This window comes from Schizophyllum commune (assembly GCF_000143185.2).
Source record: "Schizophyllum commune H4-8 unplaced genomic scaffold SCHCOscaffold_6, whole genome shotgun sequence".
Lineage (NCBI taxonomy): Eukaryota > Fungi > Basidiomycota > Agaricomycetes > Agaricales > Schizophyllaceae > Schizophyllum > Schizophyllum commune.
The window spans coordinates 1,406,998-1,423,701 of NW_026089543.1; the positions used below are offsets into that span (position 1 = coordinate 1,406,998).

General features: G+C 57.3%; 9 protein-coding genes across 9 annotated transcripts; 6 read left to right on the forward strand and 3 right to left on the reverse strand.

Annotated features, from left to right (window-relative positions):
* Nucleotides 1-176: 176 nt before the first annotated feature.
* Nucleotides 177-4,451, reverse strand: SCHCODRAFT_02667924 (uncharacterized protein; the record flags this gene model as incomplete). The annotated part of the gene is made up of 10 exons (XM_003031706.2): nt 177-574; nt 635-681; nt 788-932; nt 989-1,302; nt 1,889-2,379; nt 2,543-2,628; nt 2,678-2,920; nt 2,973-3,546; nt 3,597-4,310; nt 4,362-4,451. 10 exons carry the CDS (start codon nt 4,449-4,451, stop codon nt 177-179), a joined length of 3,102 nt encoding a protein of 1,033 aa, XP_003031752.1.
* A 758-nt stretch (nt 4,452-5,209) lies between these two features.
* Nucleotides 5,210-5,557, forward strand: SCHCODRAFT_01213054 (uncharacterized protein; the record flags this gene model as incomplete). Its single annotated transcript, XM_050341257.1, has 2 exons — nt 5,210-5,286; nt 5,393-5,557. The coding sequence occupies 2 exons, from the start codon at nt 5,210-5,212 to the stop codon at nt 5,553-5,555; spliced, it is 240 nt and encodes a 79-aa protein (XP_050200077.1).
* A 352-nt stretch (nt 5,558-5,909) lies between these two features.
* Nucleotides 5,910-7,587, forward strand: SCHCODRAFT_02626206 (Maf1-domain-containing protein). Its single transcript, XM_003032156.2, has 2 exons — nt 5,910-7,231; nt 7,280-7,587. The coding sequence occupies exon 1, from the start codon at nt 6,181-6,183 to the stop codon at nt 7,228-7,230; it is 1,050 nt and encodes a 349-aa protein (XP_003032202.1). The 5' UTR covers nt 5,910-6,180; the 3' UTR covers nt 7,231; nt 7,280-7,587.
* On the forward strand, nt 7,312-7,684 carry SCHCODRAFT_01301838 (uncharacterized protein). Its single transcript, XM_050341409.1, has one exon. The coding sequence runs from the start codon at nt 7,392-7,394 to the stop codon at nt 7,611-7,613; it is 222 nt and encodes a 73-aa protein (XP_050200078.1). The 5' UTR covers nt 7,312-7,391; the 3' UTR covers nt 7,614-7,684.
* Nucleotides 7,685-8,059: 375 nt separating this feature from the next.
* Nucleotides 8,060-9,410, forward strand: SCHCODRAFT_02626208 (NAD(P)-binding protein). The gene is made up of 2 exons (XM_003032155.2): nt 8,060-8,864; nt 8,914-9,410. The coding sequence occupies exons 1-2, from the start codon at nt 8,097-8,099 to the stop codon at nt 9,304-9,306; spliced, it is 1,161 nt and encodes a 386-aa protein (XP_003032201.1). The 5' UTR covers nt 8,060-8,096; the 3' UTR covers nt 9,307-9,410.
* Nucleotides 9,411-9,443: 33 nt separating this feature from the next.
* SCHCODRAFT_02626210 (sterol-binding-like protein) lies at nt 9,444-10,239 on the reverse strand. The gene is made up of 5 exons (XM_003031705.2): nt 10,084-10,239; nt 9,950-10,027; nt 9,726-9,893; nt 9,586-9,672; nt 9,444-9,535 (listed from the first exon to the last, which is right to left on the reverse strand). The coding sequence occupies exons 1-5, from the start codon at nt 10,111-10,113 to the stop codon at nt 9,509-9,511; spliced, it is 390 nt and encodes a 129-aa protein (XP_003031751.1). The 5' UTR covers nt 10,114-10,239; the 3' UTR covers nt 9,444-9,508.
* Nucleotides 10,240-11,234: 995 nt separating this feature from the next.
* On the forward strand, nt 11,235-14,246 carry SCHCODRAFT_02626214 (cytochrome P450). The gene is made up of 17 exons (XM_003032154.2): nt 11,235-11,439; nt 11,495-11,557; nt 11,607-11,641; nt 11,697-11,750; nt 11,808-11,845; nt 11,900-11,943; nt 12,002-12,070; nt 12,118-12,146; nt 12,195-12,370; nt 12,461-12,714; nt 12,774-12,834; nt 12,886-13,086; nt 13,145-13,174; nt 13,226-13,443; nt 13,512-13,560; nt 13,614-13,642; nt 13,692-14,246. Exons 1-17 carry the CDS (start codon nt 11,307-11,309, stop codon nt 13,838-13,840), a joined length of 1,632 nt encoding a protein of 543 aa, XP_003032200.1. The 5' UTR covers nt 11,235-11,306; the 3' UTR covers nt 13,841-14,246.
* On the reverse strand, nt 14,171-15,492 carry SCHCODRAFT_02626219 (Phospholipase/carboxylesterase). The gene is made up of 7 exons (XM_050345333.1): nt 15,317-15,492; nt 15,154-15,248; nt 15,081-15,099; nt 14,989-15,026; nt 14,730-14,878; nt 14,580-14,680; nt 14,171-14,527 (listed from the first exon to the last, which is right to left on the reverse strand). The coding sequence occupies exons 1-7, from the start codon at nt 15,392-15,394 to the stop codon at nt 14,279-14,281; spliced, it is 729 nt and encodes a 242-aa protein (XP_050200079.1). The 5' UTR covers nt 15,395-15,492; the 3' UTR covers nt 14,171-14,278.
* Nucleotides 15,493-15,554: 62 nt separating this feature from the next.
* SCHCODRAFT_02626220 (RNase P/MRP, p29 subunit) lies at nt 15,555-16,636 on the forward strand. The gene is made up of 4 exons (XM_003032153.2): nt 15,555-15,975; nt 16,030-16,196; nt 16,246-16,347; nt 16,400-16,636. Exons 1-4 carry the CDS (start codon nt 15,632-15,634, stop codon nt 16,630-16,632), a joined length of 846 nt encoding a protein of 281 aa, XP_003032199.2. The 5' UTR covers nt 15,555-15,631; the 3' UTR covers nt 16,633-16,636.
* The last annotated feature ends 68 nt before the right edge of the window (nt 16,637-16,704 follow it).

Consider the following 16,704-nt stretch of genomic DNA (forward strand, 5'->3'; position numbering starts at 1 on the left):
GATCAATTCCCGTTCACCCGAAAGTCGTTCTGAAAAATCTCCGCAAACGATACCACAAGAAACGGTGAGATAGTAACTTTGAGTCACTACCCCACCAACCTATACCTATCGTATGACCAGCGTCATAGGCCACACCCTCCCCCTCTCCCCATCAAACGCCTATCGTTCGCATCTCTTCACGCCCACCTATAGCTACTCTCGAGGCCATTCTGCCCATCTTGCTGCGGACCCGCACCCTGCCAATAGACGGGCGCAGAAGATGAGGTCCCTGGTGCAACGGGAGTTACAACATTCGCCTCCACTTGAGGAATAACATCGGGATACCGTCTGTACGCCCGCGACGCGCGGTTCGGCGTCATCCACTGCACGTTGACTGGCGCGCCGCCGTTGCCGACCTGCCCGTTCACGATTGGCGTGCTGAACACCGCCGGCGGAGGCGGGCGCGCGGCCGCCTCCCGCCGCTCCCGCTCCTCGAGGGCGGCCACGACCTCCTCGCCGTGCGTCCGGCGGTGCCGGAGCATGTTCGAGCGCGCCGCGAAGGCGGAGTTGCACCCGGGCGCGCCGCATTCGTGCGCTGGCGTCGGTTAGGCGTCTGAAGGCGGTGGGGAAGATGGCACGGAGCAAAGGCACGTACGTCGCTTCCCAGTATGCGTGTTCATGTGTGTGAAGAGAGCACTGGGCCTGGGAAGGGGCGTGAGGAGCATTCCCAGCTGAGGGAGGCCGACTGCAGGACCAATGCGAGCAACGACATGCCGGATGTAGAGGGGGTGGACAGTCAGATACACACCTTGTGAAGATCCTGCCGCATTTCTTGCACGTCCGATCGGCGGGGCTGCCCTCTGGCTCTGCTGTGGTCTGGGATGGACCCGAGGCAGGAGGCGGGGGCTGGCCCACTGTGGATGCCGCATTCTGCGTCCCCGGCGCCCACTGCACTGAAAGGCCATCGACCGCATCAGCCAGCCATCCCCACGCCCAACGCGAGACTCACCAGAGCTCATCATGTCGCCGTGATCTCTGGTCCTAGAACGTCGTGTGGGATATCCTACGATTTTCGAGCGCTGGATGAGGGGAAGTTGGGGGGATGCGTGAGAAGGGTTTGTGCTCCCGCAGGAGCCGAAAACAGGCTGCGCCAAAGGGGCGGTAGAGTAGAGTTCAAGATTTGCGCCTGTACCGCTTATGGGCAAAAGCGCAACGCCTGAAGGCTGGGAGTCGCTGACAGAATCTGAGGCGGTGTTCTCCATCTCCTGCCTTCTTACCTGACGGCGGTCATCTGCGCTCTTGGCTCCGCGGGCGGGCCCATGGCTGGCCCGTGTATGCAATGGACTGCGCTGGCGACATCTCCTGGTTGGCCTGGCTAAATGGGTGTGGAAGTTGCACGATCAGCCGTCCAGTAGCCGCACAGCAGAGGCGGGACATTCAGAGCCCAACCTTCGATCCTGTCTCGCTGACTTCACGGCCCCCGGGTGTGCTACGGGCATGCGACCTTCGTGTACGACAGGAATACGGCAAGAGTCTGTAATCTTGAGAGGGGCCGAGGTGCGTGGAGATTCTGCCGCTAGATGGAAGAGCTTGCGCCCAGATTTGGGGGTAGTGCATATCAGCCGACGACCTACGAATTCTTCGAGCTGTCTGTGTGTCTCGGTCCCGCTTTCGATGACACTTCAGATTCTGTTCTTTGGGACTAGTTCTCATCCCAGGCCCTCTTATTGGACTGGCGAGTTGTCTACGATGTCAAGGCTACCGGACAAGCGTCCTTAGCGCTCCTGAACGCAATTCAGTACGCAAAGCCCCCGAGCGCCGTTCTGAGCACGAGTCGTGACGAAAACGACGGAGGTGAAAGTGCCCCAGTTGTGAGACATTCCACTTTCACCAAGGGAAAGTGACGCACGGCAATTCCCGGGCCAGATTTGCTTCCGCGCGGTGAAACTCGGCGGCGTCAACTTTGCCATTATAATATACATTATTGTAGAGTATAGTGTAGCTACGATAATAGAGAAAGAAGTCAGATCCTACTTCCTTGTCGATGATCTCCTTCTCGCACACTTTCGCGAGCTCGTCGACCTTGCGCTCGAAGTGGGTGATGCACGTCTTGAGCAGGTATTGAACGACAACGTTGGGGTCTTGCTTCTTTCCTGCGAAGTCGGGGTTGTTGGACGCGAGGCAGCGCTCGACAAGGTCGTCGCCTAGGCCCTCCACCTGCCGCTTGCAGCCATCGACGATGATGGCCTTGATACCGGAGCCGTCGAGGAAATGGAACTTCACGCGCTCTCCAGTAAGGCGCTCGACCGTATCCCAAAGATATTTCCACATCCGCTTGAAGGCGACACGGGTCTCACGCTCGCAGTAGATGCGTGCGACGGTAACACCTGAATGATACATCTCCCGCCTTCAGCATTGTGACAATGATGCGCGTATCTCCCTCGTCGTGCATGACATGGATGTAGCGATCCTCTTCCTTGTCATTCCGCTCTCGCTGGACCATGGCACTAACTCCTTCCCAGCCGAGCCCATATGGATGAGCCCTCATACGAACGGCACGCACTATATCACGCTTCTTGCGTGAGGAGCTCAGTCCTGGGTCGACAGCAGACGGAAGCTTCGAGCCGAAGACATCTCGCGTCGTTGGTGCTAATAGTACATGAATACATGGCTGCCTAATTCCAATCAAAGTCCGTACCCATATCCACGCGCAGCATCGTCTTGTCCGCCACCTTTTCCACTGCCTGTGTGTACAGAGTCTCCCCCGTCGGTGTCGTCTTGGAGGGTGGGGGCGCAGGGTGATTGTGAGGAACGTTGTGAAGGAGAACGAGCGCGCGACGGTCAGTTGGATCGACGGGAAAGTATATGTTTCCCCGCGCGTGGCATGCGCGATGGATCATGCGCCCTTGAACGGCCTTGCCGTCGCTGATGTGCGGGTATGCTAGTGAGAACAACGTCAATACGCAACTAAGTTAGAAAGCGAGAAAACATACGACAGATTTGCTTGCCCTTGCCACCATTCCTAAGCAACCGCATACGAACGCACGGCTGGAGATCGGCCTCCCCAAGGTCAGCGACGTCGAAGCGCCCATTGTTCTTGAACAACTCCTTGACGTGGTCCTCGCTGATCTGGCGTGGGATGACGTAGAAGCGGTGATCACCATTCTTGTCGCCCGGCCGCCAGCAGGAGCATCCGATGAAGCCCGCCTTGCCGTCGTAGTTCATCGGTGCAGACTTGAACTTGCGGTACACGGCCACACCATTACAGCCCTCCTTCCTGCATGGTTCGTTGTTCGCGTCATGAAATAGCGTGGCGACGCGGGCGACGAGCGATTGGGCCGAGTGCTGGCTGAGGTCGCGTTCCGCATCGAAAAGAGTCTTCATATCTTCCTCGTCAGCCTCGTACCTCTCGAACGTCTCGAACGTGTCGAGCATCGCCTTGTCGAACTCGCTGCAGTGGTAGACACCCTTGCAGTTGAAGCCGAGCACGAAGCACTCGACGTTGTCGAGAGCGATGACCTTGGTGCGGCGAGTGTTGTTCTTGTGCTGCTGGAGCGTGTCGTGGTTCTAGATATGGGCCAGAAGTGGTTATGGTATAAAGGCAGGGAGAGGCGTACATGTTGGATGATGAGCTGGCCCATGTTGAGCTCGGCACCTTCCTTGTTGCGATAGCGGTGCAGATCTGGGTGGTCGTTGAGATCAAGCAGGTAGGCGACCTCATTCTTCTCATGGGGCACATCGAAGTAGGGTGGAAGCGGCTCAACAGGAAGGACGACAAGCTCGCGGGCGCTCGTCTGGCGGTTGATGACGACCTTCGGGCTGGCCGCTTTGGCCTTCTTCTTCTTCTTCTTTGGCTTCAAGGGAGAGGTGGGATTGCTGATGATGACGGGCATGTCGCTGTCGCCAGTAGAATGACGCTTGCGCTTCTCGATCGGAGTGGGTACGAAGAGCTCCGGTAGATCTGGCGAGTCTGAGAGCGGGGGAAGCGAGAGCGGCTCGCGTAAGGGCGAGTATCCGGGCGGAGATGAAGGCGGTAGAGAGGAGCTGGGAGCACGGTAGGAGGCTGCGTTCGAGCTCTTGGTCGGAGTCTGCAAGGTGTTGGTGATGGGCGTGTTGAAGGGGATGTTCGTGCGAGAGCGGAAAGGCGTTCCTGGGCTAGCTAAGGGAGTGCTGTCGAGGGCGAGTGCCGTGTTGTTCTGGCCGGCGGGAAGGGTGTCGTCCAGATCCTGGCTGGCTGTGACGATCCAGTCCGTGAACCTCTGGATATTGATCCACTGGGACGCGTTCTTTGCAGTCAGGTTCCTGAGCTTAATCAGAACAGTGGGAAATGTCTGCAGGATGGATCTCAGCAAGGGGCAGCGAGGTAAACACGGGACACGCACGGCCTTCGCATACTGCTCGACTATCCCCTCTCCATACACCCCGATGAGTGCGGCAAGGGCCTCCGAATCATCAGGCGAGAGTGTGGGCATGTTGGGACGTTGTAACTGATAACGGCGGGAATGGCGAGAACAAGTTGCGAGCGAGGAGACGTCGTGCGCGCGAGCGTAGGAAGCAAGCGTGATTGGCGCCCGTGACACGCGAACAACCCCGCCCGGCAAACAATAGCAACAGATTATGTCAGCGCGTGAAAGTCAACCGACTTTCAGTTTCACCGACCGGCACTTTCACTATTCACTTGTTCCAAAACACTTTCACTTCCGTCTTATACGTATATACCCTCTGAGCACGCACCTTGGTCTTGCCCGCGCGCCACAGCTGCGCTCGAGCCTTCGATGAACATCCAAACCCTCCTGGCGATCACACTGCGGCCCCAGGATACGGAAGACACAGCGGTAGTATGGAGACCATGACCCTCAAGGTCAAGGGGATCTCAACGACGTGCTATTGGACAAAGTAGGGAAGCCATGCCTGGTACAGCGACGATCCCAGCGTAACGGGCCCGCATGTCACGCGCGGTGACGCTCCTTGTGCTGCTTCTTGTCGACTCCACTTATGTTCTCTACCCATGTCTCGATCTCTCGGCCACTCTGGACGTCCTGAAAAGATTCGGTCAAGCGCGCAGATACGGTACGACCTGTAAGCCAACGACAAGAAGCATCGCTAGTCGTTGACACGCCGCTACATAGAATTCGTATGAAATCGATTCCTCCAAGCATGGTTGCGGCTTAACACGAAGTTCGTTGCCTCGATGGTGCGTGAATGAAATACACAGTTAAGTCATTCCCCTATGTATGCCAAACCTTACTACCTGAGCGTCGATGCGATCCAAGTTAGCACCAAGAAGTTCGGGTACCAGCTCTGCCAGTGCGCGAAGTCGGTGAGGCTCTTGACAGGACGGTCCTGGTAGAGCTTGCGAGCGTCGAGCGCGCCATCCCGCACGGCGCTCTCCACCATTTTCACCACTCCACAGCAGCGTTGACACCATCCTCAGCGGAGGCTGGCTTCCGCTCCTCGACAAGACCAAGACCGGCAAGATCATGCTTTACACCAACTTCGACAACTTCCTGCACTACGGTCAAGCAACTTGCTGCACCACTATCTATCGCCTTGGTGCATACCGACAAGAGACGTGACCTGGGGACCTATCCTATCATGATCGTACTTTGATGGACACTGCTGTTACAGTACCATTCATTGTTGCTTCACGATATGATTGTTTGTTTGTACTTGTGGGTTCGCGAGTTCGCTAGCGCTCCCGCAGGGAGTGGGTTGCAGCCCCTACCGATTGCAGTCTCTCAAGCATTGAATAAAACTGCAGATACCAACGATGGGTACAAGACTTTGTAACTTAACTTGATGATACCCTGGTAACAGCGCCTACCACGCTGGGAACTGGATGCGTAGGAGGTTACCTTTTCTCCCAATCTTCATTTTAGTTTGATGTGCATCAAACGTTCGCCCATTCGAAGATGAACAATTCCTTCTCTCTTCCCACTATCGCGCATGCATCCGTCTCGATATCCAGAACTCGAACGTGCCACCGCCAAGAGAATAGACGTGCGCCACCCCGCGGCGCACGGACCGAAAAGGCAATTCCGCGATGTTCGCGCGTGGGGGCGCAGGTAAACAAATTCTGTCACCTTTCCCAGCAACATCAAGACAAAGGCCCCCGCGCCCGCCGCATACCGCCCTGCGCCCAACACAGGCCTGCCTACCAGTAGCCCCCCACCCTACCGACCCCTGGTCTATACGCACCCAATGAAGTACATCGAAATTCCAGCCTTATCGCGGCTGGCCCAAGCCCTCACGCACGAGGGGCCCGAATGCGCGGTGCATACCCGCCTCGAAGCGTACAGCTGCAAGAACGTCAAGCGGGACAAGAAGCTATTCAAGGCGCTCGAGACCGCGTACAAGGACGACGCGGCGCACTCGCCGCCCGCGCCGTCGTGGGCCGCGCTCGACCGCGAGGCGGAGATGACGCCGTTCGGCGCATTCGACAAGCACGGCGCGCGCAAGACGCTCTACCTCCTCATCGCGACGCTCAACATCGCCTACCCGGACCACGAATTCTCGGACGTGAAGCCGTCGCACTTTGCGCGTGAGGGGAGCGGCGCGGCGGTGCTCAACGCCCTCAGCGCGACGCTCGTCACCGGCGGCGCGCGCCCCCCGCGCACCTACTCCGCCTACCCGCCCACTACGCCTGACTTCTTCCCCTCCTCCGTCCCGAGCTCCGTCTCCCCCTACGACCAGATCGCCGCCAGCCCCTTCGCGCGCCCGCCGATCCAAGCCGGCACCCACCCGCACATGTTCCGCATCCTCGACGACGCGATTGGCCTCGCCGACTGCGAGGTCTACTCATACACACCCGACCTCGACGCCGACCCGCACGAGAACGACGATGGGGACGACGACGCGGCGCCGGCGGGGAGCGGCAGCGACGAGGACGGCGGCGACACCGGCGTCTTCGACTTTGACGAGTACGACATGGATGACCCCGTGCGCCCCGGCCGCTCGTCGCCGATCATGCTTAGGCGGCACGCCGCGTCGGACGAGGAGGATGAGTCGCCGCTGTTCGGGCCCAGTGGCGCGCTGCTTTGGTCGTCGCACTGGTTCTTCCTCAACCGGAAGCTGAAGCGCATACTGTACGTCACCGTCTGGGCGCGCGCGAAGGGCATGGCGAGGTCGTGGCCTGGCGGCGAGGCGTCGGACTTTTTGTCGAGTCGTCACAAGTCACCGGAGCGCTTCCTGGGATGGGAGGGAGGTGCTGGTGCTGGTGCGCGCGCCCTTGGGTTGAGGAGCTCTGCTTGAAGTGAGTATAGGCACTTGCGGCTGGACGACGACTCACCGACGCTCCCAGCATCCCTTTCAGGCTTCTGTCTTGTACTATACGTCTTTCGCCTTTGCCTCTCTTGCTCCTCAGGACTTTACGACCGGTCACGACTCTTCCAGGATTATGTACATTATAACCTATGCTATGTCCCCGTCAGCTATCGCCCTTGCTCGCTGAACGAGCGTACGCACCTATTCCTTTCTCCTATGTGTATATGTATAGGCTTCAATTATTAGCAGCATACTATTCCAGCGTGTTCCAGCAGAAGAAGATGACGAAGGGGAGGAGGAGAGAGGAGAGAGGCGCCCGCTCAATGAAGTCCTTTATATCAGCGCCCGGATCTTCATCGGCATCGAAATGACTCGAGAAGGGTATGTGAGTATGCAATGCCCCTTAAGCGTATTCACTCGAGCGCTAAGTCGGGCTCGTATAGCAAGGGAAGGTCGAGAGGTAGAAGACGCCAGGAAATCTGCGCGAAATCTTCCTGGAAATTCAGTGCTAAAAATAGCTCCATCGATATTGTGAGCTCGGCAAGTTCCGGTGACGGTGACAAGCCGGAGGCTTGAAGACCATCGCTTGTTGGCTCCCTCGGTCAGCTTCGACCATTAGAGAGCGCCACGACCGTCTCAGACTCCTGTAGAAAGCGGATGAACAGCGAGAAGCTCTGTTCCTTGTCGCCCGTCTGTCATTATGGGTCCACGCGTGGCACGGTCACGTGTTTGGGTGGGATTGCCGGAGAGCCGTGCTCGGAATCGAATACGTCATGATGCATCGGGGAACGCTGCAGCGATCCGCGGCGCGCGCCGTGGGATCGCGAGACCCGTACTCCTCGACATTGGCCGCCATGGTGAGCCTGTTCCGCCTTCGCGCCGCGCGCCCCTCAGCTGCATACCGCACGTTCTCGACGTCCGCACGGCGTGCTGACCGTGCCATCGTCTACGCGAAGAACGGCGAACCTCCCTCTGTCCTGCGCGCCGTATCCTATCCCCCACTCGAGGCGCCGAAACCGGGCACCATCAACGTCAAGTACCTCCTCTCCCCTATAAACCCCGCCGACATCAACGTCATAGAGGGCGTCTACCCCGCCACACCAAGCCCGGACGCCTCCCTCCAATCCCGCACGGACGGGCCTGTCTTCGTTGGCGGGAACGAGGGCCTCGCGCAGGTTACTGCCGTCGGGCCCGATGTAAAGGGGCTCTCTGAGGGCGACTGGGTCGTCCCCATCGCGCCTCAGTCCGGTACCTGGATCACCTCCCGTAATCTCGCCCCCGAGGACGTCGTCCGCGTGCCCCGCGCAGAGGGCCTCACCGAGGCCGGAGCAGCGATGCTCACCGTAAACCCACCCACCGCGTACAACCTCCTGCACGACTTCGTCGAGCTGAAGCCCGGCGACTGGGTCTTGCAGAACGGCGCGAACAGCGCGGTGGGGCAGCTGGTCGTGCAGATCGCGAAGGCGCAGGGGTGGCGGACGATCAACTTTGTGCGCGATCGGAAGGACTTTCGCAAGCTGGTGGACGAGATGAAGGGCCTTGGCGCGGATGCGGTGTTCACTTATGATGACTTGGCGGACAAGGGACTGCGGGATACAGTGAAGGAGCTGACGGGCGGGAAGGTGCGTTTACTGCCTCTGTGAGCGAGGGACCATCCTCATATCATTCTAGCCCATCTCCCTCGCTCTCAACTGCGTCTCCGGGCCCGTAACCAGCAACATGGCGCGCTACTTGGCTGCGAAGCCACCCACCAAGCCGCATCTCGTCTCCTATGGCGCCATGTCGAAACAGCCACTCTCCCTCCCGACCTCCCTCTTCATCTTCAAAGACCTTGTCTCTTGCGGCTTCTGGCAGTCCCGCTGGTACAGGACGCACTCCAAGGAAGAGAAGGAGGAGCTCATCAGCAAGGTCGCGAACATGGGGTTGAAGGTCCCCAAGCACGAGATTATCGAAGTTGGCGGCGAAGGCGCATCGGACGCGGAGGTCAGCCAGCAGATACAGGATGTCGTGCGGCGCGTGGTGGAGGGTAATGTTGGAGGCAAGGTGTTGCTGAAGGTTGCGTGAAGGGCGTACGACTGGGACAGACTATGTAGACCAAAGCATACAGCATTTGTATCATTACCATCCACGATAGTTGGAGCCAATTTATGAGGACTGTTTACCTTGTGGCTTCGACGTCTCAGGCCTTAGAGTCGACAGGAGATGGTTACAATGAATGCTTGATAGTGATGTGGTATACAGATCAGGTATAAATACAGGGTGGCGCTTATAGCTTCGCCTTCGGGTCGGCCGCCTGGAAGAACATGTAAGCGCTGGCAAGGGGGTGCACATCGACCAACATACCTTCAAGACGTCCTGCAGCTTCGTCGCGAGCATCATGTTGCCCTTCGTCTTCAGCTTCCCCGTCATGAACGCCTTCTGGCCGTTCGTCTACATAGCCCTCCGTCAGCCAGTGCACTACCAGCATGATAACAAGCACGCACCTTCCCCGTCGCCAGATCCTGCAACGTCTCGTCGGACAAGATGATCGTCACGTCCGCCTTCGGCTTCGCGGTCCCCTTGTACACGGTCCCGGTCTTCTTCATGTCCACGGTCCACGTCGCGGTCTGCTTCTCCGCGTTCGTCACCTGCAGCTCGAAGATGGCGTTCGTCTGATTAAAGAGCGCGGTCAGTAGGCCGCTGAGCGCCACAGACAATGGGCGCGCACCTTCTTCATCTGAGCCTGCTTCTGCGCATCGCTCAACGTGCTAAAGCTCGAGCTAATGTTTGCAAGGAGGTCAGAAGCCTAGGATCGTCATGTCAGCTGGCGCGTCGCGAGCGATAGTGGCGCGCAAGACTCGCCTTGAATCCGGGGACCTTGAGATCAGACATGGTGGCAAGAAGGGGGAGAGGAAGATGAAGGAGAAAACAGGCGAGTGAGTTGTCAGAGAGCCGGCGAGGGTGGGAGGAGGAGCAGAGCGGCGCCTCTTTCGCGGAGGTAGTCCCCAGAGTTTAAAGTGTGGGGGAATCTCGCATGTGATAACCCTCCGGAAGTATGACGAGGGAATCGGCATTTTCCGTGGCTCGTGAAAAGAGTGCATTCGATCGCTAGAGCCACGAGATCAACTTGGACAGTGCAACGCCCTTGATCCTGAAGCTTGACTGGCCACCTGTACTAGTACTCTCCAGACGTCGACAACGACTGTGCTGGACTGCGAGACGAATTCTGTTTTTTGATTGGACATTCGGCAAACACCGAAATGCCACATGGTTGCATTATCGCGTTTCTCTGGCTTGGATTCGACGTTCATTTCTGACTCTGAAGCTTCGAATGCAGCCTCCTATGAACTGGCGCCTCGGAATTGAATTCCTTCTCCGGAAGATTGGCGGGAACAGGCGGATCGAGAGTGATCCTGAGCTGATTGCGACCGCGTGAGGCCTTCCCTTTCCTGTCAGTATCTATACCTTCAAGCCTCTTTATGACAACGGGGTCGCGGTAGCAAGGTATTACAGCACTCCAGGCTTGTCTCCTCGACCACGAAACAGCCACCCCAAAACAAGTCGCGCCCATCAACAGCAAGGACGCCAGGTGCTATCAACGCTTCACGAATCACACCCAGCGAGGTGCGGCAAGTATACCCACGCGCAGAAGCTTCAGCGCCAGGGCGAACAGGCTACGTGCAGGGTCTGCGCCATAGACACGCACTATCACCCCGTCATGTGTCGCAACGCCAATCACTGGCACATCAGCGTCGTTCGTAGCGGCAAGGGACGCCCTCAAAGGACTCACCAGAGCGAATTTCCGGCAGAGGAGAGTCTCTGGGTATCCAACCCTCGAGGTCGGTCTATCGATGCAATCCGAGGCGGAGCCCGACTCGACCTGATGCTCTCGCGTGTGCAGGACTTCCCGCATGCAACATTTGCTTACCCCCGTGCTCGGAGCAGACGCGTGGCCGTTTGATTACTCTGCGCTTGGTCATCGCCATCGCACCCTACCCGCCGCACATGGCGAAGGTATGTTACAGGTATAAAAGCGACTCGAGAGAGATAGCCTTCGCGACCGCCCTCCGGCCCCAGTTGCCAAGATGTTTGCGAAGGCGTTTCTCACCTTCGCTGCTCTCGTCATCGCTCGCTCTGTATGGCGGTTCCTCCAGCGCTTCGTAGTTCGTACACCGCTGGACAATATACCGGGGCCGGCACCTGCTTCTTTGATGACGGGTTCGTGCTCTTTTCGCTTTCAAGTACGATCAGCTGATTCGACTATACTCTACAGGGAACTTCAAGCAGCTCTTCAGTGTTGACGGCTGGGCGTTCCACGAGAGGCTTGCCTCACAATGTAAAGACTGTTGATTCTACTGTTACGCAGCTTATCCACCTGTTTTCAGACGGTCCTTCCGTACGATTGACCGGCGCTATGGGAGTACGTTCATCCTTTGTTCTTGCATATTAACCTACTTGAGCGGGAACCACTATAGGAGCGAATACTATATGTGGCGGATCCGAAGGCTCTTTACCACATCGTCGTCAAGGTCCGGCAAGCTCAATTATCTCGGTGGGTCCTTTGTGCTAAGTACGCTGTCGCATAGGACCAAGATATCTTCGAGGAGCATCCTCAATTTATCGCGTGCGCGAGCTTTTCATACGTATATTAGGGACGATAACTCATGCATGAATACAGCGCGAACAGCGTCTTCTTCGGACCAGGCCTACTGACGACAACGGGTACGCCACAGATTCGTCTCCTACGCAGGCATCTGACTGGGGTGCTTATGTTGCTTAGGCGATCATCACAGGAAGCAGCGCAAGCTCATGAATCCTGTATTTTCTACCACGCATATGCGCAACATGAGTAGGCCGTCCTTCGACCTGCGCCGAACGTCACTGATATCTCTTCAGTCCCTCTTTTCTACGAGGTCATCGACGCTGTAAGGATATTTTCATTGTAGGCTCTCATAACTTGACCGCGATGTCAGCTTCGCACTACGCTTGAGAGGAAGATAGAGACAAGCCCCACTGAGGTCGACATGCTCCACTGGATGGGTCGGACGGCGCTCGAGTTGATCAGCCGCAGTGGACTCGGATACTCATTCGACTCGCTCGCTCCGGACGCGGTACCGCATCCCTACGCAGCCAGCGTCAAGGAGTTTATGTCAGTCTTAATCCCGTCGTTGCCCCTCCCTCCCTTACCCCACCCCCCGCACTCATCGTTGCATTCTCCATACTCACATCGCACCCGCAGCCCGACCATGTTCCGCCTCTTCCTCCCGCGTGTTTACATTCTCCCCCACGTTTACAACCTCGGCCCCGCCTGGTTCCGTCGCGCGGTCGTGAACCTTATCCCCTCGCCGACGATGCACGCCCTGCGCGACATGACGGACGTGATGTGGAACACGTGCAACGACATTTACTCGCAGAAGGTAGCGGCGCTGCAGGCGGGCGACGCGGAGGCGGCGAAGCAGGTCGGCGGCGGGAAGGATATCCTGAGTTTGCTCAGTACGTGCCTGTTGCCGCGTAGCCCAAGAGCACTTCCCCCTGACCATCTCCCGTGCCAGTCCGCGCCAACCAGAACACCGACGACCCTCTCCCGAAGGATGAAGTCCTCGCGCAGATGTCGTGAGTACTCCATTCCCCCTATGCGACCGACGGCTGATTATAGATCACTAGCACGATCGTGTTTGCTGCGATGGACACGACGTCGTCAGCGCTCGTGCGCATCCTCCACCTGCTCTCCACGCATACCGACGTGCAAGATCGTATCCGCGCCGAAATTCGCGCGGCAAAGCGAGAGCACGGCAGCGTCCTAGCGTACGACCAGCTCGAGGCGCTTCCGTATCTCGACGCCGTCTGTCGCGAGACCCTCCGTCTGTGAGCAGATAAACTTCTACTCACCAACGCGTAATACGTTTACTGACTTTCATTACAGCTACCCGCCCGTCCCGCAACTCATGCGAATGTGAGTAAACACTTGTTCTTTTTTCCTACTGACCGCTGATCGCATATCCAGGGCGCGAAAGGATGTCGTCCTCCCCTTCAGCAAGCCCGTCATCGGCGAGGATGGCAAAGAGCTCTCGGACGTCTTCCTTCCCGCCGGCACGATGGTCATGATCGCCATCATGAACGCGAACAGAAACAAGGAGATCTGGGGCGGGGATGCAGGCGAGTGGAAGCCAGAGCGCTGGCTTGCCCCACTGCCGGAGACGGTCGCCGAAGCGCATGTACCTGGTGCGTCCGAATCGCAGAGCTTTATGGCGGTTAAGGGCACCTCGAGCTGATGTGTATCGTTCCTGCAGGCATCTATAGCCATCTGATGACCTTCTTGGGCGGTGGACGGGCGTGCATGTGAGTGCGATCGTGCGTCGGATTGAGGGCCTATTTCACACATCACCTCGCAGTGGCTTCAAGTTCTCGCAGCTCGAGATGAGTAAGTCAATTCCTTCTGTCCCAGATCCACCGTCGCTCATGCCGCACAGAAACCGTCCTGGTCGAGCTCCTCGACACCTTCAAGGTGGCGCCCAGCGCGAAGACAGTACATTGGCGCATGAGCAATATCGTCTCACCTTACCTCGAGGAGGAGCCACAGAGGTCTCAATGTCCCGTTCTGCTGTCGAAGGCCGACTAGTAACAACCCGTTCGTTATTGCGTCGTGGTTCGTATCGCCTCGGCATCTGCCGCCGGAACCGGAAAATACATCCGCGGTCACGTGCAAAAAACGAACTCGGTTCTGAACTTGCTATTAGGGAGGTTGAGCGAACAGAATACCGTATATAAAGACCAAGAATTTCGGCCGCCCCTTTCACTACCTACCCGTGGTCCCTCTATACACAGACACTATGCACGCAGCGCTATAGGTACAGGTGAAGCCGAAGCCGGGTGGCCTTGGCGGGGGCCCGCTATCTTGACAATTTATCTACGGAAATCTGTTTGCTCAACCTCCCTATTGGTATGAGGTGCGCGCGTCTTCCTCTGGCGCATACTGCCAACAGACAACCCTCTGGCATAACAATACAGTCATTATCCTTTGATGACAGAGATCACGACAGACTTTGGAAATACATATTCAAACAGCGGGTACCACCTTCTCAAGCCATACCTTCAAATCCTCGAATTCCTTCGGGATTGTAGTATGGCCCAGTCCCTCGTATATATGAAGGTTCACACCAGGGAGACCAGGCGCAGAAGCCTTCCCGATTCCCAGCTCGGTGTTCAGGAAATTGAGCGAGGAGTAGCAGCGGTCAATGTGGACCAGGTCGTCAGCGTTACCATGCGCGGTGAAGATCGGTAGCTCCTTGACGTATGGCGCGGCCAGCTGCCTGAATGTCAGGAGATATGGCGCAAGAAATCAAGTGATGCAAGCATACCTCTTTGACCTTGTGCGGCATTGGGAGGCGACTGCTGAGCAGGACGAGTCCGGCGAGCTTGACGGGGCTAGTGAGCCCGGTTACCCAAGTCATGGCGCCGCCTGTGAGATGCCTCTATCGTCATCAAATGCGGAGAATGCAGAGAGCTACCTTGGCTCAGGCCGCCCAGTATGATGCGCGATGGGTCTATGCCGTCTTGGATCTCTGCGTCGATGAGGCCTTGAATTTCCTGCCGTGAATGGAGCATCCCCTCCTCGTCTTCAGGTCCTATCGGCACGCCGAAATTCTTGATGTCGAACCTGCGGAGGGATGCGTTAGCGAAGTACACGACTAAAGAAGGGGGACCTTACCACGCCTGCGACACGAGGTGTTAGTAAAGACTGACTGCGCAGAGACTTTACCGCAAGGCGACGTTACACTCACAGGCATGGCCGCACCTCCGTTGGCCTTGAAAATTCATAAGTCTAGGGGGACTCTCTACAGCGTAAGGTAGCTACGTACCGTGATATGACGCGTGGGACTGCGATGCTTCAGAAATCTTGCGCAGCTACACAGCTACAATATGGACACTCACGCATTCGGCAGCACCCATTTAACATGGCTCAGCGAAGGCTGGTTTACAAACGACTTGGCTATATAAGTCCAGCGGAAGCCATAGTCTCCCAGACCCTATCAGACAGAATGCAGTCAATAAGAATACTTGTGCGCTTCAGAGCGCCCTCGCCGCGAATACGAACATGGAGGAATATGAACGTCGCGGTGTGCTTTGAGGCCGCATCGACGGTGGACCAAGAGATGGGCTTCACTTCCGACATATCTGCAAGTGGTGTGGGAGGAAGAGGAAGGGTAAGCGCCTGCAGAGCTCCCTGGATGCTCTTATACGGCGCGAAGAGAGGTAGCAATTATAGGGCAGGACTAAGGGTGAGTCACACTTGTGACTCACGAACTTCCGTTCTCCGGCGCTATCTCCGGGCCGCCTGAGCCGCGTCGTTCGCCGTCGATCGAGGTTGCCTCAGACCCTCAGCACCTTCGAGTTATTCCCCCATGCTATTATGTCGAACCCTCCTGCCTGGACAACTCTCGATGTTTACCGCGAGCTTCCCGTGATCAAGGGCCAAAAACTCAAGCTCAGCAGCAAGACGCCCTACACCCCCTCCTACGTCAAGTCCAACCTCTCTGGCGACAACGACCCCGACGCGATATACAATGACCGCGTCTACGGTCGCACGCTCATGCTGGAGAATCCTGCGCGCACGAGCAGGCTCGTGCAGGAGCGCAAGGCGCGCGAGCAGAAGCACCGAGAGCTACGATTGAAGAAGACGGCGATCGGGAATGTGATGAGCAGGAAGGAAACGCGCGAGTACGGGCTTTGGGAGCTCACCAAGGAGCAGTCGAGGTGCGTGTTGACTGTGTAGCTCCAAGAGGCGGATTTGTTGATGCACGCACGCAGATTCGAACTTTTCCTGCCCTTGCACCATCTATGGATGGGCTACATGTCCGAACTCATGGAACTCGCGCAACCGAATACCGATAAGCGACCCGAGGACTGCATGCCAGGGTCTGCAGGCATGCACGCGAAACTCGTGAAGGCGGACTTGCATGGGTCAATCTTGACTGGTACGTCTTGAGCTTCCTATTGAGACTCCCTTCCCTCAACCACGCCCAGTCAAGCAAAGCAAGAACGCTGACCTGGTCGGCCTTGGCGGGATCGTGATCCTCGAGACCGAGAACGCCTTCCGTGTCGTGACGAGGAAGAACAAGGTCAAACGTACGTCGGCCCATGTCACGCGCTTAAATTGTACACTTACTATGCACCCCAGTCATACCCAAAGAGAACACTATCTTCAGCCTTGCCCTGCCCCTCTTCTCCACCCTGCCGCCCGCGCACACAGCGGAGACGATGTACACGGTCTCCGCCGAAGCGACCCAGCCGGCGCAGACCGTCTTGGATTCGCCCTATATCGAGTTCGAGCTGTACGGGAATCAGTTCAGGTTTCGATCCGCTGATCGTGCTACGAGGAAATTCAAGAATAAAATGACGATTGAACTTTGAGCTCGCATCGCACGTTCGGTGGTCTTTTTATTGACACGCGTCTTGTTCACCTGAAGAATCGTCTGGCTATTA

Coding starts and splice junctions, on each gene's coding strand:
- SCHCODRAFT_02626206 (XM_003032156.2), top strand. CDS start 6,181: ATGAAGTACATCGAAATTCCAGCCTTATCGCGGCTGGCCCAAGCCCTC.
- SCHCODRAFT_01301838 (XM_050341409.1), top strand. CDS start 7,392: ATGCTATGTCCCCGTCAGCTATCGCCCTTGCTCGCTGAACGAGCGTAC.
- SCHCODRAFT_02626208 (XM_003032155.2), top strand. CDS start 8,097: ATGGTGAGCCTGTTCCGCCTTCGCGCCGCGCGCCCCTCAGCTGCATAC. Junction 8,865..8,913: donor AGGAGCTGACGGGCGGGAAG/GTGCGTTTACTG, acceptor ATATCATTCTAG/CCCATCTCCCTCGCTCTCAA.
- SCHCODRAFT_02626210 (XM_003031705.2), bottom strand. CDS start 10,113: ATGTCTGATCTCAAGGTCCCCGGATTCAAG. Junction 10,028..10,083: donor TCAAGGTCCCCGGATTCAAG/GCGAGTCTTGCG, acceptor TGACGATCCTAG/GCTTCTGACCTCCTTGCAAA. Junction 9,673..9,725: donor AGGATCTGGCGACGGGGAAG/GTGCGTGCTTGT, acceptor AGGGCTATGTAG/ACGAACGGCCAGAAGGCGTT.
- SCHCODRAFT_02626214 (XM_003032154.2), top strand. CDS start 11,307: ATGTTTGCGAAGGCGTTTCTCACCTTCGCTGCTCTCGTCATCGCTCGC. Junction 11,944..12,001: donor AGGCCTACTGACGACAACGG/GTACGCCACAGA, acceptor TATGTTGCTTAG/GCGATCATCACAGGAAGCAG. Junction 12,835..12,885: donor GAAGTCCTCGCGCAGATGTC/GTGAGTACTCCA, acceptor ATAGATCACTAG/CACGATCGTGTTTGCTGCGA.
- SCHCODRAFT_02626219 (XM_050345333.1), bottom strand. CDS start 15,394: ATGTCGGAAGTGAAGCCCATCTCTTGGTCCACCGTCGATGCGGCCTCA. Junction 15,249..15,316: donor CGACGTTCATATTCCTCCAT/GTTCGTATTCGC, acceptor TCTGTCTGATAG/GGTCTGGGAGACTATGGCTT. Junction 14,681..14,729: donor ACTGGGCGGCCTGAGCCAAG/GTAGCTCTCTGC, acceptor GGCATCTCACAG/GCGGCGCCATGACTTGGGTA.
- SCHCODRAFT_02626220 (XM_003032153.2), top strand. CDS start 15,632: ATGTCGAACCCTCCTGCCTGGACAACTCTCGATGTTTACCGCGAGCTT. Junction 15,976..16,029: donor CTCACCAAGGAGCAGTCGAG/GTGCGTGTTGAC, acceptor GCACGCACGCAG/ATTCGAACTTTTCCTGCCCT. Junction 16,197..16,245: donor GCATGGGTCAATCTTGACTG/GTACGTCTTGAG, acceptor AACCACGCCCAG/TCAAGCAAAGCAAGAACGCT.